Source organism: Daucus carota, chromosome 9, assembly GCF_001625215.2.
Source record: "Daucus carota subsp. sativus chromosome 9, DH1 v3.0, whole genome shotgun sequence".
Lineage (NCBI taxonomy): Eukaryota > Viridiplantae > Streptophyta > Magnoliopsida > Apiales > Apiaceae > Daucus > Daucus carota.
In genome coordinates this window covers 45359457-45384196 of record NC_030389.2, presented here as the reverse complement: position 1 = coordinate 45384196, position 24740 = coordinate 45359457, and the positions used below count along the sequence as shown (strand labels likewise).

The following is a 24740-nucleotide window of genomic DNA, read 5'->3' as shown; positions in this document are numbered from 1 at the left end:
ATGACAGAGAGGTAAAAGCCAGAAACACACCAGTAATAATATAAAGTGGACTGAGTTACTGATCCAAGTGCCAGTGCTTGCATATATTGCAAGGGGATTGGTTTGACCTTGAGAGATACCATTCCATGCATCACTGGACTCTCAACTCTCAAGCCAATATAGCTGCCCTTTGTACTATTTTTCACATCATTGGATTCTCTTTACACTTATGAAACGCTTGGAACATGATTAACGAGTCGGGTCAACGAGAACCAGAATTTCAAATCTATTTGTTAATAACTTCTGGGTTAATAAATATTATACAATGGGAAATTATCCCACTCAATGAGCAAATTATTCCTCACACACCTCATTTCCATATCCTTCATTCTCATTCTCATCTGTCATACGAACGTCTTTTTAATTTATGATAAAATTGGTTTATCAATATTGTACTGTACTGGTATATCCTAGTCGAAAATTCTGTACTGGTATATCATACTCGAAAATATTGTATAAATATAAATATATAAGTACGATGCATATCTGCTCTTGAATTTTTTTAACATATATTATTCTTGAAATATACGTTAATTTTAAATTCTGATTCCGGTGCTAACACGGTGTTCAACGGTTTAAAAACCCACAACCGTTGATTTGAGATGCCAGAAATGTGTAAATTTTCATTATTTGTATGTCAGGTGCAGTGGTGCATCAGTCTTTTAACTCTTTACACCTGAGATGGTATGGGGATTTGACACGTGGCCCACCTGAGTACCTGCCACGTTGTCAGAAAGCCTTTGGTGTGGTCCCGGGGCCCTGCACAGTTTGATAGAGTAGTCGTTCACGAGGAGGCACAAATGGCCGGGACCAAACTCATAACAAACCTCGTATTGTTCCTAGCTACCTCCATGTCCCGCTCAAATTTAGTTCAATGCAATCATAATTTATTTTTCTCAATTTTTCATTTTGCTGCATGTAACGTGGAAACCGGTATCAAAAAAATCGTTGCTGAAATTTACATATTTTAAAGTAAATTCACAGATTTTGAGGTGATGGTAGATTTATGAAGGTGAATAATGTCCGTATATAAATTTTCTGATCTTTTTTCTTTAAATAAAATTATAATATATAAAGATTTATATAATTAAATTTTTAAAAAATTAAGTTATGAAAATATATTTTATACGGATATTCTAGTGTGTGCTCATGATAATCATTTTGTGAACCGTAGCCAGATTTCTATGGATTAAAATCTCATTAATAAAGATGATCCCACAAAAATTATCATCAATAAAAATCTTTTATTTTATTTTTTGAAAATAAAAGAGTTGCTTTGATACATAATAGAAAAATCTTATTTATATATATCTTCAAATATATGTCAAGTAATATAAAAATTATAAATAAATGAAAGAGATATAGAGATTACAGACGTATCACTTTCAAATTCTCCACACCTTATGAAATCGAGATTCGACTTTGAATAATGACTCAAGTAAATCTGACTCAAAACATAACTTGCAATTATTCAATCGAGTTCAGCACTTGACAACATTTTATTTTACCCGACTCTCACTTGTTCATACCATAAGTGAGAGTGCATCCCAACAACTAAGTAAAGCTCAAGTGAAACAGAGCTCGCAGGTAAGTGGGATATAGATTCTCTGTCGTTTTGGCAAAAAACTAAAGTAACAAAAAACAGTCTTGAAAATACCAAACACTAGCGTTTATTCTATTCACTTGTGGGGTTCCTCAATTAATTTTCTTTTTAGTTTACGGATTTTGTCCGTGAATCTTTACTCCTCGCTTTGACCCAAACAGTGCAAAGCCCGTAAGTGGTCAAAGATTTGGAGACAGAATTGGAGTGCTACCCAACAAAACGCTTACTATTCTATACATTTAGTACATGCAGTTTTTTATTTTTGTTATTGGGGATTACGTGCTTTTGTATTTTTCCAGAATTAAGCTTAATTAATCGGCGATTTGGGTGATTAAATTAAGGACATGGATGGAGCATCTATGCTTAATGCGTGCATGCTTTTGTGTTTCGCAATGTCGCACGGTTGGCCACTTTGCAACTCGTTTCTTTATTGTTTTGCAGTTCGAGTATTTTATGTTAGCTTCGGATTCTTAATTTTCAGATTCTGTCAAAACTTAATTCTTTAAATACAATGAAAATGGCACTTCAAACCATTCTGGACGGATTCTTTCTTGAAAAATATACTCATTTTTTTAAATTTTGTTATAAATTTACCGTTGAAACCAAATGTAACCAAAATAACACGAAAATAACTCCAATTCAATCAAAGAAAATCACTTTAGTGTATATTTGGTTGCCAATCAGATGAACAAAATTGCATCTAGGTGTAAGTAGTGATTTTATAAATGTTTTTTTGAAAAATTAAAATTACAAAAAATTTATGGAAGCACAGTATTTTTGATGAATTCCCTGTATTTTAAATTAAAAAACAAGGGTAACCAAGACATGATTTGAAAAGCTGAGGAAGAAGCCAGGTCCATATATTATATAATTGAAATTCCATAAATTAACATTTTGCTCTCGTTCATTATTTGAAACACTAACAATTAATATATAAAATTTCATATAAAATTTTAAATTTCAGTTTCTATCAATAAAATATTAAAATTAACTTTTATTGGAGTATTTATTTTAAAATATAAAATAAATATAAATCTAAACATTCAACAATCATAATATCTTGCTTTAAGAATTTATCTAATTGGATTTGGATCAAACTGATCAACTCTATCAAAAACCCAACCTGTCAATAAACCCAGTGCTGTACCCTAGCCCAAGAATGTACGGCCCAAAAGTAGTTTTATCTCAATTTTAAGCATCTCTCGATTACAAATCCGTTCATTTTTATGATTGCTGATTTAAAATATTTTTACTATGTACACAAAAAGATGAATATTCTTTAAATGCACCGAGATGTATTGTGTTAAAAAAAAAATTTAATTCAATAATAAAAAGTCATACGGCATTTACAAAAACAATCGAATCAAACAAACATAAAATAAATCGTATTATTGCTGATTAATCTAGTTTTTACGAATACACAATCAAACGATTTGTTGACATTGATATATGTACATGTATCGCCTTCACCAAAACCTTCAAAACCAGTTTTAGCTATCGATCGTAATTGCAATTTTATATTAATCTTTATCATTAAATCAAACTTATGAAAATCCGACGGATCTAACGTCGTGGAAATCGAATCACACCGAAAACCCACATCAGGTTCTCACAAGGAGAAAATAAACAAAACCCAAATAAATTGGAAATAAATCCCACCTAAAAAAAAATTATCAAGTAAAAAGATAATCTCGAAAGATAAAAAAATTCTTCCTAAAAAAGAGTATTGTTGAAAACAAGAACAAAATAAGAAAACAACTAATTTGGGATTTTTCACCACTGACGGAAGCCCCGAGGGTGGCTAGAAAAAAAAAAAAAAAAGGTCGAGGGAGGATTTTTTTTAGGGTGCGAAGCTGCCAAGTGTACATCAATATACTTTATAGGAGAAGCGAGGGGCGTGTAGGTGGCGCTTCTCACATCGCTCCGTTTTATTTTTCTAATTTTCTGGAATTTTTAGATGAAAAATATCAAAAATTAGAACTATCTTTATTAATTTCGGGTATATTAGAAGCAAGTTTCAGAATCTGATTTTGATTCAAATTATTTATGGAATATAGTAGCTTGAAAGTTTTAATTTGATTTTGTTTGAGATTATTTAATTATGGAAAAGACAGATTATTTATGGAATATAGTAGTTTGAAAGTTTTAATCTGATTTTGTTTCAGATTATTTAATTATGGGAAAGAATAGCATACAAGTCTCTCTGCACCTATAAATACCCCTATAGATTATAGGGTTTTAGATCATCTAAACATGACCTCCTCTCTCTCAATACCACAAACCTACCTCCCTCTCGTGATAGTTCTCTTGCTCGATTTCTAACTCGGAGGTGCTGTTTTTCTGTAACGATAAGTGAAGGTTGTTCATACAGTATTAAAAAAATAAAGGTTGTTGCAAGCAAAGGTAGTTATATAGACCGTTATATTGGAGTCGACAAATCCAAACACGGGAAAAGAATATAGTCTTGACATGATATTGACGTTTGATATCAATAAATTGATTATTAGTGATGTATGTTTGTTGGCTATTCTTTTATAATATTTGTTTTGTTCATCGGACATGTTTGTTTTTAATTTTTATATGATTTACTTTGTATACAGGAAAACATTATTTATGCAATATCTGTTTGTTCCGTTCAAGCAACTTTTAAGAGGGTAATTATAGACTTCTATCTCACAGATTTAAGTTGGATGTTTTTGTGCACAATCAATCCAAAAAAATTGGAGGATTATGACAATGTAAGAACATGATTGCTTTTCAAAAAAAACAAACGAAATTAAGATTCGTCATGCTTTAAATTGTTTTTTTTATCAAACTTTAAATTGTTAATTACGTGTACAAATTTATTTTCATTTTTTCACCATGAATTATAGACCAATTTTGCAATTTTATATATTAGTATTGGTATTACATCAAGATTTTTATAATATAAATTTACTTTATCCTACAAATATTAATTCTACAACATTAATATATTTTTTATAGACAACCACAAAATTATTTTATTCTACAAATACTAATATTGAATCATTAATATAATTTTTATAGGCCGCCGCAACGCGCGGCTTCTGAACTAGTTGCACCTAATTGAGGGAAAATGGAACATCTTTGAAATTATTATGAGCTATTCCCTCAATCCCATATTAGTTGTCAAAGTTTGACCCAAATTTATTAATATTTTATTAAGTGAAAAAATAAAAAAAATATGTCATCGGAAATAATTTTTAATCTACTTTAAGATGTAATTTTTTAAAATAATGAAAGAGTGACTTACTCCCTCCGTCCCAAAATAGTTGTCACATTGGTTTCGTGCCAACCAAATTGACTAAATTTTGATTGAAATTTATTAATATTTTATCAATTGACAAAATAAAAAAAAAAATATGTCACCAGAAATAATTTTTAATCTACTTTAAGATGTAATTTTCAGTTTTTAAAATAATGAGTGATCGACTTATAATCTTTGGTCAAAACTTAGTCAATTTGACCAACAAAAATAGAAATGTGACAACTATTTTGGGACGGAGGGAGTATAATCTTTGGTAAAAAATTAGTTAATTTGACCAACAAAAATAGAAATGTGACAACTAAAATGGGACGGGAATAGTACTTTCTTGCGCCAATTATTTTATTTTAATAAAATATACAGTTAATTGCAATTGGCACCCCTTTGGTTTCAGCATATTGCACTTAATAGTTTTGGAAAATACACTTTGCAGCCCCAGATTTTTAACCCGTAGACACTTTGCAACCTTTCCGTTAATTTCTGCCGTTACCGTTAACTTTTGCAGGGGCATTTTGAGAAATTTAATTATATTTAATTAAAATCAGACCTTTATTTAAATTTTTTGACCATCTAAACGATATTTTCGTAAAAACTTAAAGAACGAAAGTTGTAGAGAATAAAATGATCCTCTTAGAACTATAAGGTTCAAAATTTTCGTAATTCTTTTTATAATTATTCTAAAAAAATTCAAAAATTAGCAATCTTGTAAAAATGAACAATCGTTTTTAAATAATTATTTAAATTTTGAACCTTATTGTTCTAAAAAGATCTTTTTATTCTCTACAACTTTCGTTCTTTAAGTTTTTCCGAAAAATATCATTTAGATGATCAGAAAATTTAAATAAAAATCTGATTTTAATTAAATATAATTAAATTTCTCAAAATGCCCTTGCAAATGTTAATAGTAACGGCAGAAATTAACGGAAAGGGTGCAAAGTGTCTACAGATTAAAAGTCTGGGACTGCAAAGTGTATTTTTCAAAACTATTAATTGCAATATGCTGAAACCAAAGAAAACTATTAAGTGATTCCTTTGCAATATGATATTGCCTAGAGTATCTCCTGCTGTAGTTGGAATAGGAGGGAAAATATATGTTTTTGGAGGGGTTTCAGCTTACAAACAGACTTTCAAGGAATCCCCATATGCCGAGTTTCTAGACACGAATGAGCCTGGATATCATCAAGAATGGAAGGCATTGAAGGAGCCTATATCCCGGTTATCGTGCCCTTATGCTTTTCATTATGAGGCTGAAATTATTTTAATTAGCGGATTCGAAAAGAGTTACCGTATGGGATCAACCCAGTTACTGTTTTAGGTGATAAGACAATTTATTGGATTGAAGGTGTGTTTCTTAGAGCCTATGAATTGGACAAAGGCGTTTACTACCAGGCTTACTCAAAAGTTCGCGACACAGGGGCCGATTTTGGTACACTTGAAAGACAACCTATTCAACATCTTCACCTTGCGTGGCATAGGTTACCATCCTAACAGAATTGGGAGTGACCAAGTGTGCTGGTGAAGGGGTGCTGCAGGTAGAACGTGTGGAGTTTGATAAAGGTTTTATCTGTGTAGGAATTTTTACTTAAGTCTGGTTTCATCCTTGAATTTGCTTGTAAACTATGTCTTTGTTTTGAGGTTTGACACTTCTTAATGGCTCTATCATGCACATATTGTTGGTTTTCTGAAAAATCATGTAAAACTCTTTTGTTAAATGGTTTTACCAAATTACTAAAATATTAGCATAAGCTGAATGTGGAAACAGAATTAAGGGTCTGTCGAGCTGGCAATTACCATGAGCATGAAATGTATGTTGCAAAGGAGGACGGGAGGCATGAGTGTTAATTAAAAATCTTACTTGAAGACCTTGGCAGCTATGAAGAAGCATTGAAACATATTTCAAGTCTTGAACCAAGTCAAGCTGGGGTTACAACTAAAATAAAGACCATGGCAAAATACTCTCGAGCATTAAAGATAATTCACTCTGTCAATTTTTTTCGCATTTACATATGGCGGCACCAACCATCGACTGTCTATAACCATTTTCCTACGTTCTTTATCGTTGAAATATAAAAACACTACAGTAAATTATCAAACCTCACATAAAAACTCCGTAAAAAACGTTTAAAGATGGTTGTATCAATCGCTTGTCAGGGACCGACCCTTTGTATACAAAGATCTAATATGTCTTACTGCATGCTGTATTGATCCTTGACAGGGGTGACAGTTCCTTTCTAATAGAAAAAAGAAAAAGCAGTACAATTGGAAAATTCAAGAACACTCTAAAAGTTAAGCAAAAAACTACGCCAAAAGTTAAGCGAAAAACTGCGGGCAAACCACTTAAAGTCACACATTAACGATAAAATTATTCAAATAAATATTTAAGATTATCTTGTGATGGTAACTTGCTTATTAAATATTTGCAGTTAATCGGTGCAGCAAGTGTACGTGGTGGACTTCTCCATAGGACGGCCACATTCTGCACATAACACCTTATCCTCAACACTGCCTGTTGATCCCGGAAGTGTAAAACGATGACAATGCTGCGGAGTATGAAGCTTTTTAAAATATTCATTCAGTGCTGCCAAAAAACCTTTCTCTTCACAGTCATGCTTCCATACATCAAACTCAGACAAAGACAAACTCTCCAAAAACATTTCACCTTTCGCTTTAGCCATTTCCATACCTCGACTGATCATTGCCCATCCTTGATCACCACCGTCAAAGTACATCATCATCATGATTTCTTTCATTATCTCATCATTTTCAGCGGATTTCCCATGTTGCACTTTGGAGTGCCACATGCTCTCCAGCCTCCTCCACAAGAACCAGATTAAGGCCAGGTCTGGCAACACATTACTAAGATTTTCAGCAACAATGATGTCATTGATTTTTCGAATTTTTCCAGTCGGGTTGCTTTTGCCTACATATAACATCTCTAGCTGGATATTGGCAGCACGCGCTACTGGTTGCGCTGTGGCAGTGAACCTGCGGATCCAATCAATATCCTCACCACCGTACAAGCAAATGTACTTTCCATCATAGATCTACACAAGAAAATTTGGTCCGATATCAGTTGATTTGTAAGACTAAATACAACAATGGTGCATAGTTGTCTTACCCATTGCAAGATCCTGGGTTCAATGCTATCTACCAGTAGCTCAATTCTCCATAATTCTTCATTCCATAGTTGCTCTTCTCTTAGGCTAGTGAAAGGGTAAGCCACGCTACCCCAAATCCACATCATATGGAGGGCGTTAAGGTTCACAACTTTCCCTTGTTCATCCACCACTACAACAATAGACTTCTTGGTCAAGTGCCAGTTGTCCTTCATGTACTTAATGGCAAGCGGATCCATCATAGACGGATGATGCAAAGATGGCCACAACATTGAGTTCTGTGTATTTTCAAATTGTTGTTGCTTTTCTGCATTCCATGAAACTGACCTGTCTGTGATTGGAAGCCAGACAACTTCAAAATTACTCTCGGCCTGATATTGGTTTTCCTTTGCTTCGGCATACATTTGACCAATAAGCAGAATCTCCTCTTCGGATATGTCAAATTCTGTAATAAAAAGCAGTACAATCTTCCTTCTCAGTGTGTCGATGCTAACCTGTTTGAATGCATATAACGTCAGAACTTGATTAGTTACATCTGATTTTTCAAAAATCATGTCAGATCAATAAGAGTTGAGAGCTAACCCTTCTCTTGGTATGACCCTCAAACAGTGGGAGCTGGTCGTCTTTGGGGTAAATCAAAGTCTTGAGGAACTTTGTGTTGTCAAAGTGAGGTGTTTCAAGCAGCCGAACAAATGTTCTATAAGCTTCATCGTGTTTCTTCCTAGCTGATAATTGATAAATAAATATTATGGAGTTACATATGTAAAAATGATGCAAACAATCATTTCTTTGAACACAAATGCACAAGTAATATACCAATGTGCTGATGGCAAATAGACAATTGTTTGTTAAGGTGGGCGTGCATGTTTTTGACCTTATGGGCCAAACTATACAATTCCCATGCCTCTGTTGTCAAGGCAAGGAACCTAATCAATCAAACAACATCATTATAATTTTGATCAATTAAAATGTATGAGCAAATCGCCACATATCATAGCAAATAAAAGAAGCAGCAAAAGACATACTCGTGACTAATGCCAATAAGGTTGATAACTATAAATGCACAAGCCACAATGCTTCTGATGGTCCAGTAAACAGCTATAGGGATATGTGCAGTTGCAGTGACTATCTCCGGAGTGTCCAGGCTAATGTACTGAGCAGTAAGGCTCTTAAACTCCACAATGCACTTTGTTAGATCAAGCACTGCCTTGATCAGTTTATCAAGTGACTCAAACTTTGGTATCAAAGATTCGGCTGGTTCCATTATATCTGGAAGTTGCTTGAGGTGCGAAACTGATTTGGCTAGAGGGTTGGTGTGGCAAAGCTGTGACACTAGGCAAAACTCGTCATGGATCATAACAAATGCTGCCAAGGCTACCACTACCTTAACATCCCATGGATAGATTGAGAGTGTTTTGAAGAGTGACACTGTTGTTGTTGCCTGCGCATCTCCTCCTCCAGAACATTTGCAGGTTATCTATAAAGCATATAATAACTTTAAAATTTGTAAAAATCATAAAATAAAACTATATTTAGAATACTGGTTATAGATTACCTCACACATAATCTTCTTAATAGTGGGGGCTAAAAGTTTATGAATGTCAGGAAACCTGCTGTGGAGAAATTTCTCATCCAACTCTGCCTTAGTTCCCTGGAAAATTTCATTGTGAAAAATAAATTTAGTCAAATTATTAATCAACCAATGTGGTGTTTATATATGTTTAGTCTGAAATTTTTTTACATACCCTCTGAAATTAAACTTGGACTCATAAAGACTGATGACATAAGATATTGGAAAGAACACGCAAATTGTGCACTTAATAGAGTCTAAGTACATATTACGAATACCTGAAGGGCGGTAGGAAAAAAAGTGCCAAGGAGGGGTGCATTGACACGGTGCATGGCATCTTCGATGATAAGAAAAAGAGGCTGGACATGAAATTTGCGACCATCAGGAGAATGTGTACTCAGGATCTGGTCCATCATGACATTGTCATCTGACATAGAGAACAAGATCCGATCACCCCTTGCCTGCTGCATCCTAGCACTCCCAGTCAGTAAAATTGCTGCCATTAAAAGCCAATTACTAAATTTGTATTTAAAGCAAAACACACAGCGACATTTATTTTGGACTAAAATGTGTTCAACTTTATGCACTTTGTGTACAGTAAAGTTAACTTTGGAGGAAGTGACACGTGCAGCTGATTAGTTAGTAATTTCAAGTTAAAAACCTTAAATACTTGGTGGCCGAATACGTTTATGCTCAACTATCTGTGATTTCAGTTACTTTGAGTTGATGAATTCATATAAAATTTTCAATTCCTTATAATCATTTGAAGTTTCAGTAAATTTGAGTGAATGGCGTCCTTTTCTGTAAAGTAATTTTAATATTTGAAAAGCATTTCCACAGTATAAATTATATCTCATGATAAAATATACAAATTAGCAAACAAAATGAAAGAAGAGAAAGATAAAATGCATAAGAAATATACCAATGTGCTGATGGCAAAGAGACAATTGTGCCTTAAGGTGTCCGTGTATGAAATTGATCGTATGAGCCAAACTAGAGTCCCAGACCTCTGTTGTCGAGGCCATGTACCTAATCAATCAAACAGCATCCACATTATAATTTTGACCGATTTAACATGCATGAGCAAATTGCAACATATATAATAAAAAAAAACACAAAAGACATACTCATGACTACTGCCACTAAGATTAAGAACCACAGATGCACAAGCTACAATGCTTCTGATGGTCCAGTACACGGCTATTGGGATATGAGCACTGGCACTGACCATCTCTGGGGTGTCCGGGTTAATGTATTGAGATGGGAGGCTCTTAAAATCCACAATGCACTTTGTTAGATCATGCACTGCCTTGATCAGGTTACCAAGTGACTCAAACTTTGGTTTCCAAGATTCAGCCTGTTCCATTATATTTAGAAGATGCTTGAGGTGTGCTACTGATTTGGCTAGAGGCTTTACGTCGTCAAGCTTTCCCAGGCAAAGTTCTTCATGGATCATAATGGAAGCGGCCAAGGCTACCACTACCTTAACTTCCCAAGGATAGACTGAGAGCGTGTTCAAGAGTGACATTGTTGTTACATGTGCATCCCCTCCCCCAGAACATCTGCAGGTTATCTATATAGCATATAACAATCTTAAAATATGTACAATTCATAAAATAAAACATTATTTAGAATAATGGTTATATATTACCTCACTGGAAATCTTCTTAATAGTGTTTGCTAAAAGTTTAAGAATGTCAGAGAAGCACGTGTGCAGAGCTTTCTCGTCCAAATGTGCCTGAGTTGCCTAAAAAATTAAATCGTGAGAATAAATTCAGTCAGTTTATAAATCTACCATTGTGATATATATCTATGTGTATAGTCTGAAAAAAAATTACACACCATTTGAAATTAAACTTGGACTCACAAAGACAGATGACTTAAGATATGGGAAAGAACACGCAAAAGGTGCACTCAGCAAACATTGGAATTCACGAACACATATCTTACTGATTGAGTTGCAGACTTGTGTCTTATACATGAAAATACAATTTTCTAAGTATTAAAATATTACACTGTATCTGAAGAGTGGTGGAAAGTATAGTGCCAAGGAGGGGTGCCTTGGCACGGTGCATGACATCTTCAATGATAAGAAAGAGAGGTTGGACATGATATTCACGATCAACAGGAGAATGTGTACTCAGGATAAGGTTCATCATGACATTGTCATCCCGTGCCTGCTGCATCCTAGCACTCCAAGCCGCTACAATTGCTTCCATCAAAGCAAACCACACCATGCTACTTATTTTGCAAATTGTGTTCATTAAGTATGCACTTTGTGTCCAAGGGAACCAGGTACCTTGCTTTGAATGCAGGAGAATCTCTAAGAGCTTTTTATGTAGATGCCTGTAGGGAATAACTTCAAATGAGGAACAAAAGGTTCATTTTTTGTACCCTTTTTTTTTTTTTTTGATTTACTGTGTCTGAAATGATAAACTCATTTTTTTACTCTGAGCAGGCTACTAATAAATTGGATTCTCAACATGGATCTCTACTACATTCTACACATCCGAATCAGAACAGATGCCACCATGCTACTCAGTATCAGCAGCACTGGTCCCGTAAATTGTTTCAGCAAAGTCAATGACAACACCAGATATAATTGCATCCCCAGATTAGACAGTCGTTGCTTGCTGCCTATTCTCTGTATGTGCATGACCAGGTAGGAAACTCCTCTATCCCATTGATCCTCCAAAACAGCGTGCAACAGCCTCTGCATGTCAGTTTTGGACCGCATCCTACACTATTTCCTGGAAGTACTTACTTGATGTATGAAGTCAATAACCGGAGTATGTCACAAGTCCAATATTTAGTTCCATCAACTGCTGATTCCATAGTGTAGGATAACCCCACCCCATGATCTAGCTCTGAGCCATAGTCTCCAGGCATTCTCGTATAAATCCTATCTACTTTCTGGACCAGCTGGGGGATGTATAATGGCTAATTGGCTGTTCGCTGCTATCTGCTTGGTTGAATATCCAGTACCTTGTGTTTAAGAATTGAGAATCTGAACTGAAGTATTGACTTTTATTAAGTAATACTAACTACTGTCTGTTTGAATCTCTTAACTTGTAATGCTTGTGGTTTAAAATATTAAGTGATCCTACGGTATTTAAAATATTAAGTGATCCTACGGTATTTTGGAAGATCCTTGTGATTGTTGAAAATAATCTATTTTATTTTTAGAAGATGCTATTATTAGCCACAATCTATTTTTGTTTTAGAATTACAAGTTAAAAATAAAATTTAAAGATGTATGTTTTAAAATATAATTTAAAAAATGTATGAACATAGTTTAAAATATTAATCAGATATCTCGAAAGTTTATGATATTATTTTGATTCTGATTATATGAGTTCAGATTTTAATAATAATCTAAAAATATTTAATAATTTTTTATGAAATTTGTAAAATATTCATATTTTTAAGTTTATGATATTAGTTCAAATGTACTGTTTAATCACACTGCTGAATAAGAGTATTGTAAAAATTATTCGCCTACAATATTGTTTCTTTTGTACACCATTAGTTTTAAATATTTATTTGTTTTGCTATAGTTGGGAATTTATGGAGCTGTTTTTCAGGTTTTTCTTTTGTTTGTAATTGTCTACTATTTACATGTTTCATGTTAGATTATCTGTAAAGATTGAATTGATAGTTATCCATTTTAACCATGAGTCTGTTAAGATCCTAGGTGCACCACTGATCACAAAATCCCAGAATTTCATAAGTTTTTTCCTTCTAAATCTTGGGATCTTGAAGGGTATCATTTTTTTTTTGTCCTGCTGATGGTGTTTTAGATCTCATCCTTGGAAGGGACATTAAGGGCCTATAGGAAGTTAGTTTGACAGGGTAGGAAGGTTTGGCTAAAGTACAAACCTGAAGGGACATTAAGGGCCTATAGGAAGTTAGTTTGACAAGGTAGGAAGGTTTGGCTAAAGGACAAACCTGTCTTCTGCATCGACGTCACCCAGCAATATGATTTAACCTTGTTCTTCCCATTCAGGTCCAATATTTAGTTCCATCAGCTGCTGTTCCATAGCGTAGGATGACCCCCACCCCATGATCTAGCTGTGAGCCATAGTCTCCGGTGAACACGCCCTGCATGGTCTCATATAAATCCCATCTACTTTCTGGGAACACTTTTTTGCCACCCCTTCCCATCCCCCAGCTGGTCCAGATGCAAACAGCACTGCGTGCACATAAACATAAACATCATATAATTTCTGATAACAACAGTATGGTGTAGACAACCTTAGTTGTTCTATATATCAGAAAAATAGCAGCAGTACAAGCGGAAAATTCAAGAACACACTAAAAGTTAAGCGAAAATGGAACACTCTACAAACAGGAAATTATAGAATTCATTCTGGCAGCACTCAACATCATACAGGAGCCTGTTTGTGTACATTTTAGGGAAACCGCTTAAAGTCACGCATTAACAATAAAATTATTCAAACAAATAATTAATTAAAATTTGATGTTGGCCGGCAACAGTAACTTGCTTATTTAATATTTGTTGGTGCAGCAAGTGTACATGGTGGACTTCTCCATAGGACGGCCACATTCTGCACAAACCATCTTATCCTCAACACTGCCTGTTGATCCCGGAAATGTAAAACGATGACAATGATGCGGGGTATAAAGCTTTTTAAAATAGTCATTCAGCGCGGGCAAAAATCCTTTCTCTTCACTGTCATGCTTCCATTTATCAAACTCAGACAAACTCTCCAAAAACATTTCACCTTTAGCTTTAGCCATATCTTTCTCACCCCAAAAAATCACTGCCCATCCTTGATCACAACCGTCGAAGTATAGCAACATCATGATTTCTTTCATTATCTCATCATTTTCAACAGATTTGCCATGTTGCACTTTGGAGTGCCACATGCTCTCTATCCTACTCCAAAAGTACCAGATTAAGTCCAGGTCTGGCAACACAAGACTAAGATTTTCAGCATCAATGATGTTATTGATTTTTCGAATTTTTCCAGTCGGGTTGCTTTTGCCTACGTATAACATCTCTAGATGGATATTGGCAGCACGCGCTACTGCTTGCGCTGTGGCAGTGAACCTGCGGATCCAATCAATATCATCACCACCGTACAAGCAAATGTACTTTCTTTCACTAATCTACACAAGAAAGTTTGGTCAGTTTCAAGTTCATTTTGTAAGATTATATACAACAATGATGCATAGTTGTCTTACCCATTGAAAGATCATGGGTTCAATGGAATCCACCAGTAGATCAATTCTCCATGATTCTTCTTCCCATAGTCGCTCTTCTCTTAGGCTCGTGAAAGGGTAAGCGAAGTTACCCCAAATCCACATCATATGGAGGGCGTTAAGGTTCACAACTTTCCCTTGTGGATCCACCACCACTACGATAGACTTCTTGGTGAAGTGCCAGTTGTCCTTCATGTACTTAATGGCAAGAGGATCCAGCATAGACGGATGATACAAAAACAGCCATGGCATTAAGTTCTGTGTGTTTTCAAGTAATTTTTGCTTTTCTTCATTCCATGGAACTGATCTGTCCATGATTGGAAGCCAGACGACTTCATAATGACTCACGCCAAATGGGATTTGCTTTGCTTCTCTATACATACTATCAAAAAGCGCAATCTCTTCTTGGGACATGTCATTCTCTGTAAGAAGAAGTAGCACAAGCTTATTTCTCAGTGTCTCGATGCTAACCTGTTTACATGCATATAAGTTCAAACCTTGACTAGTTGCATGTGATAATTTAAAAATTAAGTCAGATAAAAGAGAGTTGAGAGCTAACCCTTCTCCTGGTATGACCCTCAAACAGTGGGAGCTGGTCGTCTTTGGGGTAAATCAAAGTCTTGAGGAACTTTGTGTTGTCAAAGTGAGGTGTTTCAAGCAGTCGAACAAATGTCCTATAAGCTTCATCGTGTTTCTTCAGAGCTGATAATTGATATATAAATAATATGTAAAAGTAATGCAATTTATTACTTCTGTGAACACAATGCACAAGAAATATACCAATTTGCTGTTGGCAAAGAGACAATTGTTTGCTAAGGTGGGTGTGTATGTTATCCACCTTACGGGCCAAACTATACAATTCCCATGCCTCTGTTGTTGATGCAATGTACCTAGTAGTCAAGGAAATAACATCAACATTATAATTTTCATCGATTAACATGTATAATCAAATTGCAACATGTCATAATTAAGAAAAAAAAAAGCAGCTGCGACATACTCATTACTAGTGTCTGTAAGAGTAATAATTATAAATGCACAAGCCACAATACTTCTGATCGTCCAGTAAACAGCTATAGGGATACGAGCAGTGGCAGTGACCATTTCCGGGTTGTCCGAGCTAATGTACTGAGAAGGGAGGCTCGTTAATTTCACAATGCACTTCGTTAGAACAAGTACTGCCTTGATCAGTTTACCAAGTGACTCAAACTTTGGTTTTGAAGATTCGGCCCGTTCCATTATATTTGGAAGTTGCTTGAGGTGTGCAACTGAGTTGGCTAGAGGGTTGGTGGGGTAAAGCTGTGCTACTAACCAGAATTCACCATAGAACACAGCGAAAGCTGCCAAGGCTACTACTACCTTAACATCCCATGAATAGTTCGAGAGCGTTTTAAAGAGTGACACTGTTGTTGCTTGTGCATCCCCTTCTGCAGAACTTTTGCAGGAAATCTATAAAGAATGTGATAATCTTAAAATTTGTGAAAATCATAAGATAGTGCATTTAGAATACTGGTTATAAATTACCTCACGGGAAATTTTCTTAATAGTGGGGGCTAAAAGTTTAAGAATGCCAGAGAAGCTGCTATTAAGAGCTTTCTCATCCAACTGTGCCTGAGTTCCCTATAAATTTATATCATGAGAATACATTTAGTGAATTCATTAATCAACCAATGTGGTATATATCTTTGTGTATCATTTTAAATAAAATTTATACACAGTCTGAAATGAAAGCAGGACTCACAAAAAAAGAGGATGAATTATGGAAAAAAACATGAAAAAAGTGAACTTTATTAAGTCGTAGTACATATGACGATATTACAGTACCAGTACCATACCTGAAGAGTGGTGGAAAGAATACTGCCAGGGAGGAGCGCATTGGCATGGTCCATGACATCCTCAATGATAAGAAAAAGAGGTTGGACATGAAATTTATGACCATCAGGAGAATGTGTACTGAGGATCCGGTCCATCATGACATTGTCATCCGCCATAGAGAACAAGATCCGATCACCCCTTGCCTGCTGCATCTTGTCACTCCCAGCCCGTAGAATTGCTATGCACTCTGTGTGCAAATTTTGTTAAATATCTATAGTAAGTATGAGAGCAGTGATGTGGACTAAAGGCCAATGGAACCAGATACCTTGCTTTCATGATTTCCTTTGAAGATCATGTCCTACTAGAGCTATGAACCTTAAACTTTCATGTTTTTCATATAAAGCAGGGTTTCAGTTCTGGTATGGTATTCAAAGCAATAGCTATAGGCCGCAAAAGTAAATTCAGATTACTGTTTATTCGGGACATCTTTCTTGAAGATTAGATCTTTTGTTCATAAAGTTGCTTGAGGACCCTTGCTTTGATAGATAATCAGCTTTAACTCTGCAGATTTCTCAAGAGGATTCCTAATGAAAGTGTAAAGGAATGGCAGCACTCAACATCATATAAGAGCCAAGAAGGATTCCTTATGAAAGTGTAATGGAATGGCAGTACCTGAAGAGTGGTGGAAAGAATAGTGCCAAGGAGGGGTGCATTGGTACGGTGCATGACATCTTCAATGATACGAAAAAGAGGTTGGACATGAAATTCGCGATCATCAGGAGAATGTGTACTCAGGATCTGTTTCATTGTGACATTGTCATCGTACGTAGAGAACAAGATCCTAAGAGCTTTTCTTGTAGATACGGGAATGCAGGGAATAACTTTTGAATGAGGGGCAAAAGCTTGATTTTTTGTACTTAATTATTTTTTTATAATTTAATGTATTCGAAATGAATTCTCAACATGGACCTCCATATCAGATGCTGCCATGCTACTCATTATCAGCGGCAGTTGTCCTGCAAACTGTTTCAGCAAAGACGAACTCAATCACAACACCATATATACTTCCATCCCCAAATTAGACTGTCATCGCTTGCTGCCTATTCTCCATATGTTCATGACCAAGTAGCAAACTCCTATATCTCATTGACCCTCCAAATAGCATGAAACATCCTCCGCATGTCAGACTGGACCGCATCCTACACTATCCCCAGGAAATACTTACTTGGTGTATGATGTCAATAACAGGACAATGTCGCATGTGCCTCATAACCATCTGTAGAGAACAATTCCAGGATTTCAAGTAGAATGGGTAAGAAGGAAATCAGATTACTGGTGCAATTCACAGAATAGGAAAGTGGTCGTCTTGTTGATCTTACTGTTGTACTTCACCAGTTGTATGTTCTAATTCTGAGTCTGAGGGTTCTTGGATTAGCGCGGTCTTGTTAGGCAACAATTTAGTTCCATCAAATGCTGTTCCGTAGCCTAGGATAACCACCCCATGATCTAACTCTGAGCATAGTCTCTGGTAAACACACACTGCATTGTCTCATATAAATTTCAACTAGGGATCACTCTGAAGGGGTTTTAGTAATGACTGATAGAACAAATGTTCTCTCCTTGTAGACCTCAAATTTGATCCACCAGCAGCAATAGCGACTGATACAAGCTGGTTTGGAACAGGTTTCACATCAAAGCCTTAGACAATTATAACAGGGAGCATTCATCTGCAATAAACAAAATTGAAAAGTTGTCTTAAACAGACTTAATTAGCTACTAAACCTAAAAAAAGTAATTGCACTTAAGATATTTCGATCATCGCATTCTGCATCTTTTTCTAATTTTCTTGGCAACAATACAATGTTATAGGCTACCTAGAATACGTCAATATCAAGTGTAAAGAGAATGGACATACTCTATTTTTTCGTATTTCATATATAAATGTTACAATTAAATATTTTATACCGCAGTTGCCTAATGCTCAATTCTTCCTCCATTAACAGACGGATGCAGATTCTCATGAATGCAATCAGTTCTACTGTGATTTCCATAAAGACTCGTATGAGGCGTGACTTTGACCCATAACACTTTTTAAAGTCATGGCTGGTCATATCAGCAAACTTGTTGAGCTGCAACTTATAAGGCTTGTTCTTCCTATTAACTTTGTGAATATGCATCACATTTGATACAAACACGTTGAAACGAGTCTGTTTCTCGGCTATATTTATAAAAAATGTGCAGTGACTCGTCTCGCGTTCAGATCCCAGAAGCTCCATCTATTTACAAATCTTTGCCACAGCGCCAACTACTGCCAATGATATGGCAAACACTAAAACCTTTCCTACACCATAACTTATGAATTTGTGAACCCCACTAATATGATTTGTGACTCTGGTCTAGCTATGATTGTATTTAAAATTTAACTTCAGTCATAGTATGCTATTTATGGCAATAGCATTGGCCTGTAAAAGTACATTCAGAGTTGTTCTGTCAAGGGGGTGTGAATAATTGGTTATATTACTGTGAGGACATTCTTCTTCCACGCTTAGATTATCTATTCTTAGAGTTTTTAGAGAGCACGTGCTTTATTATACGATGATGACTAGTTTATGAGTTTAAATATTTTTTATAAATTTATTATTTACTAGATTAGTTCCCGGGCGGATGTGAGATCATAATATATTTCTTTTAAATAATTTGAACATAAATTTTTTTAAATATATATTAATGATGTGTGTTATATAAAATATAATATATATATTGATATGTATAGTATTATAATATATTAAATTTATAACTTCAATTATTATTAATTGGATAACATAGTCTAATTTACATAATTAATTAAATATTTCAATTTATATACTTCATAGTTCATACTAATTTGAAAAAAGACTTCCATGTTGACTAGAATATTGTAATGTAACGATTATCTAAATTTTGTAAAGAATTACATCATGAACAAAACTCTTCGTTTTAATTTTTAAAACTCAAATAATTTAGTTTACGAGACAACTCTACGAAATTTCTATTACGTTTGAGAATTCATATAGATAAGGAGTCTAATTGATATTATTAGCCAAATTCATATTAATATAAAATTTAATTTAAACTCTGTCTTTCACAAGATTGCGATAAAGACAAACTCTACCGAGAATCAAGCCACTGTCACTCTATCATCTCAGCAATTGTCTATTTTACTATATAGTTAAAGGACCGAAACACAAAACGTTGTCAATTTTTTTTGATAATAAATTAGTTTAAAATTTAAAGTTATTTAACTTAAAACTTTATTAGATTTCATATTAATTTGTCTGAAACAATTATCACTACCAAACTCAGAAGAATTTCGTTGTTTAACAACAAAGCTAAGTAATATAACTGTTGATATTTGGTGCTTCTCCGTCCCAAAGGTTTCACTTATTAGTAAAGAGTATGTGCGTGTTTGGCAATTGAGGAGAACTGCTTCTTTTCCGGAAAAGTTAGACTTCTACTTTTCTTGACTCGTTTCTGTACAAAAGCGGAAGCACTTATTAAAAGTTATAAATGCTAACTTTTCTCTGAGAGCTTTTGCTTCTTTCCTAGACACTTTAATCACTTATAAGTCTTAACTTGCTTTCGACTTTAATCAAGAAGCACTTATTTTAAACTCACCCAAACGGCAAACAAACAACAAAATGATCATCATGTACTTATTATGTGCATGAGTATAATCTAAAAGGATATTGTAACTCTCGAGTCCAGTACGAAACTATCAGCGAGCAACAAAATCAACCGAGAGAAGGGTTTGAGATATGTTTAGAGAAGAGGGACAGGTATATATGTACCTTAAAGATGAAAACCCAATTAATTTGAGGCCAAGACATGCTGAAAACCCGAATGCTTGTGAGAGGTCCTCAAGGTCGCACACACGAGCTTCCCTTTTGCTCCATATGCGTCCACGGGTCGCGTAAACGAAGCCATACTACTACAATCCTTATTCTTCCTTCTTCCTTCTTATTCTTATTCTCTAACCTTCTTTCTTTCTTTCTTTTTTAAACTTCAACCTTCTTTCATATTTGTGATATTTTTTTTACTAGCGTGACTTATATTCTCGAGGTGAGTTAAGTCCGGACCCAGGACCGGACCAAGAGTTATCCAATTATGCTCTATATTTGTGATATTTAATTAGAAATTTATCTATTTTAATTAAAATTATAGTGATTTGTGCTTTCGTATTAATAAATGATAACAAATACTCCCTCCGTCCCTATTTATCTGTCCACTTTGGAAGTAAAATTTTGTCCCTATTTATCTGTCCATTTATACTTTCAAAACTAATTTAATGATAGTTTTTCAAATATATCTCCATAATTTCAATTTTCAAGGCCTGACTTATTTAAAACTTGGTTGAATTCATGTTTTCAAGACATAAAGTAGGGGTATTCCACCATTTTCAAGATATTAATTAGAGGTATTTAATGAAAAAGTTTATACAATCAATTATTTCTTGGTATGTGTTTTTTTTTTCCAAAATGGACAAATAAAAAGGGACGGAGGGAGTAACAATTAGTTGGTTAATTGGGTGTTACTAATATTTTTGACAGTTATGCATTATGTTTTCTATAATATTTATTTTGCACTATTCTACTTATAATTGGAAAAAAAAATTATAATTTATTTTATCCTCCCTCGTATTTATTCCCAACTTCACCATGGCACCAAGGCATCATTTCCTCTTAAAATTCCACAATCTGCACCCTTGTCCTTGATCCTTTATGCACTTTATAGACGCCGAAAACGGACCCTTTCCGCTCTATTGTGTCCGCATGTATACATACAAAGCTCACTTGCAAGGCCACAAATCCCTCACAATTTTCACTTTTCGATTTTATTTGTGTCCATAGGTTGCTCATGCAGGCTTGCGAGGTTCCCTTATACTCCATTCGTCTCTGCAGGTCGCACACACAAAAAGCACGACAGCTTGCAAGGCTCCCTTATGCTCTATTTGTGTTTGCGAGGCACCGCAGGTGACAAACACGAGGTCCCTAAAGGCTTACAAGACCACGAGAATCAAATCACAGTTTGCAGTGAATGACAAGTAACATTATACATCACACTTTGCAGTGAGTGACAAGTAACATTGTATATCACACTTTGGAGTAGTTATTCAAGTCTAAAATTATAAAGCCTTAGCAGGAGAGATAATATTTGGCTCCTAATGATAATCCATTAACTCTGCAACTAGAGGATTACCACAAAGCAGACAGCAAAATACAATTTTGTCCAACATGAATCACAATGTTTTCAGTAAATCAAAATCATCGACCATAATGACTTGTAAAATCTTGCAGTTAATCGGTGCAGCAACTGTACATTATGGATTTCTCCATAGCACAGCCACATTCTGCACAGACCACCTTGTCCTGAACACTGCTTGTTGATCCGGGAAGTTTAATACGATGACAATGATGCGGAGTATAAAGCTCTTGAAAAATATCATTCAGAGCAGGCAAAAAACCTTTATCAACAATGTCATGCTTCCGTTCATCAGACAACTGAGACAAACTCATCAAAAACATTTCACCTTTCGCCTTTGCCATATCCATGCCTTGACCGATCACCGCCCATCCTTGATCACTACTGCCAAAGTATAGCATCATCATGATTTCTTTCATAATCTGATCATTTTCAACAGATTTGCCATGTTGCACTTTGGAGTGCCACATGCTCTCTAGCCTACTCCAGAAGAACCGGATATAGGCCAGCTGTGGCAACGCATGACTAAGTTTTTCAGCAACAATGGTGTTATTGATCTTTTGAATCTTGTCCCTCGGGTTGCTTTTGCCTACATAGAACATCTCTAGTGGGATACGGGCAGTGTGCGCTACTACATTTGCTGCATGGGTGAACTTGTGGATCCACTCTATATCGTCGCCACCATACAAGCAGATGTATCTCCCTTCAGAAATCTACACTCCCAAAATTTTGATAATTTCAAGTTCATCTTCTAAAAGTATATAAAACAATTATTCAATAGTGTCCTTACCCATTCAGAGATCATGAAATGAATTCCATAATCCAGGAATTCCATTCTCCAGGATTCTACATTCCAAAGTTGCTCTTCTTTGACACTGGTAAAAGGGTAAGCAAAGCTACCCCAAATCCGCATCATATGGAGGGCATCAAGGTTCACAACTTTCCCTTGCTGATCCACCACTACAGCGATAGACTTCTTGGTGAAGTGCCAGTTATCCTTGATGTACTCAATGGCAACTGGATCGAGCATAGACGGATGATGCAAAAAGAGCCATGGCATTGAGTCTTGTGTTTTTTCAAGTAATTTTTGCTTTTCTTCATTCCATGGAACCGATCTATCCGTGATTGGAAGCCAGACAAATTCATAATGACTCTCGGTCCCAGATGAGTTTTGCTTTGCTTCTCCATACATCAACTCAAACAGCAATAGCTCCTCTAAGGGTATGTCAAATTCGGAAATGAGAAGCACCACAATCTTCCTTCTCAGTGTCTCGATGCTAACCTGTTTACATGCATGTAAGTTCAAAACTTGATTTGTTACAAGTGATTTTTCAAACATTATGTCAGATCAAAAGCAATTGAGAGCTAACCCTTCTCCTGGTATGACCATTAAACAGCGGGAGCTGATCGTCTTTGGGGTAAATCAAAGCCTTCAGGAACTTCGTGTTGTCAATGAAAGGTGTTTCAAGCAGCCGGAGAAGTGTTCTATAAAGTTCATCGTGTTTCATCATAGCTGATATGTAAAGATTCTAGAGTCATGTTCCTACACAGAAATGTTACAATAAATTACTTTTGTGAACACAAATGCACAAGAAATATACCAATGTGCTGATGGCAACGAGACAATTGTTTGCTAAGGTGGGTGTGTATGTTATCCACCTTACGGGACAAGCTATACAGTTCCCATGCCTCTGTTGTCGAGGTAATGTACCTAGTAGTCAAGGAAACAACATCAACATTATAATTTTCATCGATTAACATGTATGATCAAATTGCAACATGTCATAATTTAAAAACAAAAGCAGCTGCGAGCCTGCGACATACTCATTACTAGTGTCTCTAAGATTTATAATTATAAATGCACAAGCCACAATACTTCTGATGGTCCAGTAAACAGCTGTAGGGATATGAGCAGTGGCAGTGACCATCTCTGGGGTGTCCGAGCTAATGTACTGAGAAGGGAGGCTAGTTAATTTCACAATGCACTTTGTTAGAACAAGCACTGCGTTGATCAGTTTACCAAGTGACTCAAACTTTGGTATTGAAGATTCAGCCCGCTGCATTATACTTGAAAGTTGCCTGAGGTGTGCAACTGATTTGGCTAGAGGGTTGGTGGGGTAAAGCTGTGCCACTAGCCAGAATTCGCCATAGATCACAGTGAAAGCCGCCAACGCTACTACTAACTTAACATCCCATGGATAGTTTGAGAGCATCTTAAAGAGTGAGACTGTTGTTGCTTGTGCATCCCCTTCTGCAGAACATTTGCAGGATATCTGTAAAGAAAGTAATAATCTTAAAATTTGTGATAATCATAAGATAATGCATATAGAATACTGGTTACAGATTACCTCACAGGAAATCTTCTTAATAGCGGGGGCTAAAAGTTTAAGCATGCCAGAGAAGCTGCTGTTAAGAGCTTTCTCATCCAACTGTGCCTGAAATAAAAGCAGGACTCCCAAAAACAGAGGATGAATTATGGGAAAAACACGAAAAAGGTGAACTTTATTAAGTTGTATTACATATGATGATATTACACTATACCTGAAGAGTGGTGGAAAGAATAGTGCCAGGGAGGGGTGCATTGGCATGGTGCATGACATCCTCTATGATAACAAAAAGAGGCTGGACATGAAATTTACGACCATCAGGAGAATGTGTACTGAGGATCTGGTCCATCATGACATTGTCATCAGCCACAGAGAACAAGATCCGATCACCCCTTGCCTGCTGCATCTAGGCACTCTCAGCCGGTACAATTGCTATGCACTCTATGTGCAACTTTTGTTAGATATCTATAGTAAGTATGAGAGCAGTGATGTGGACTAAAGGCCAGTGGAACTAGATACCTTG

General features: G+C 35.6%; 3 protein-coding genes across 3 annotated transcripts; all 3 read right to left on the bottom strand.

Moving 5' to 3' along the window:
• Nucleotides 1-7059: 7059 nt before the first annotated feature.
• On the bottom strand, nt 7060-13815 carry LOC108200525 (protein SIEVE ELEMENT OCCLUSION B-like). Its single transcript, XM_017368706.2, has 12 exons — nt 13563-13815; nt 11629-12599; nt 11266-11361; nt 10742-11187; nt 10537-10643; nt 9893-10110; nt 9600-9695; nt 9070-9521; nt 8861-8970; nt 8627-8769; nt 8047-8538; nt 7060-7972 (listed from the first exon to the last, which is right to left on the bottom strand). The coding sequence occupies exons 2-12, from the start codon at nt 11722-11724 to the stop codon at nt 7352-7354; spliced, it is 2877 nt and encodes a 958-aa protein (XP_017224195.1). The 5' UTR covers nt 11725-12599; nt 13563-13815; the 3' UTR covers nt 7060-7351.
• Nucleotides 13816-13885: 70 nt separating this feature from the next.
• Nucleotides 13886-20692, bottom strand: LOC108200527 (protein SIEVE ELEMENT OCCLUSION B-like). Its single transcript, XM_064083936.1, has 8 exons — nt 20480-20692; nt 16673-18379; nt 16362-16457; nt 15838-16286; nt 15621-15730; nt 15400-15542; nt 14823-15311; nt 13886-14747 (listed from the first exon to the last, which is right to left on the bottom strand). The coding sequence occupies exons 2-8, from the start codon at nt 16862-16864 to the stop codon at nt 14124-14126; spliced, it is 2103 nt and encodes a 700-aa protein (XP_063940006.1). The 5' UTR covers nt 16865-18379; nt 20480-20692; the 3' UTR covers nt 13886-14123.
• Nucleotides 20693-21739: 1047 nt separating this feature from the next.
• LOC108200694 (protein SIEVE ELEMENT OCCLUSION B-like) lies at nt 21740-24634 on the bottom strand. The gene is made up of 7 exons (XM_017368935.2): nt 24432-24634; nt 24239-24325; nt 23715-24163; nt 23492-23601; nt 23261-23403; nt 22681-23172; nt 21740-22603 (listed from the first exon to the last, which is right to left on the bottom strand). Exons 1-7 carry the CDS (start codon nt 24621-24623, stop codon nt 21986-21988), a joined length of 2091 nt encoding a protein of 696 aa, XP_017224424.1. The 5' UTR covers nt 24624-24634; the 3' UTR covers nt 21740-21985.
• Nucleotides 24635-24740: the final 106 nt, after the last annotated feature.

What these genes read in the sequence shown, in the direction of transcription:
- LOC108200525 (XM_017368706.2), bottom strand. Translation starts at nt 11,724, where the DNA reads ATGTCCAACCTCTCTTTCTTATCATTGAAGATGTCATGCACCGTGCCA. An exon ending in TCTTTGCCATCAGCACATTG is followed by an intron (nt 10,111 to 10,536) that starts GTATATTTCTTA and finishes TTTTAATGGCAG; the next exon opens with CAATTTTACTGACTGGGAGT. An exon ending in TATTTGCCATCAGCACATTG is followed by an intron (nt 8,770 to 8,860) that starts GTATATTACTTG and finishes ATCAATTATCAG; the next exon opens with CTAGGAAGAAACACGATGAA.
- LOC108200527 (XM_064083936.1), bottom strand. Translation starts at nt 16,864, where the DNA reads ATGCAGCAGGCAAGGGGTGATCGGATCTTGTTCTCTATGGCGGATGAC. An exon ending in TTAAGAAAATTTCCCGTGAG is followed by an intron (nt 16,287 to 16,361) that starts GTAATTTATAAC and finishes CATTCTTTATAG; the next exon opens with ATTTCCTGCAAAAGTTCTGC. An exon ending in CTTACAGACACTAGTAATGA is followed by an intron (nt 15,731 to 15,837) that starts GTATGTCGCAGC and finishes CTTGACTACTAG; the next exon opens with GTACATTGCATCAACAACAG.
- LOC108200694 (XM_017368935.2), bottom strand. Translation starts at nt 24,623, where the DNA reads ATGCAGCAGGCAAGGGGTGATCGGATCTTGTTCTCTGTGGCTGATGAC. An exon ending in ATGGTCATACCAGGAGAAGG is followed by an intron (nt 23,173 to 23,260) that starts GTTAGCTCTCAA and finishes GCATGTAAACAG; the next exon opens with GTTAGCATCGAGACACTGAG. An exon ending in ATTTCATGATCTCTGAATGG is followed by an intron (nt 22,604 to 22,680) that starts GTAAGGACACTA and finishes TTGGGAGTGTAG; the next exon opens with ATTTCTGAAGGGAGATACAT.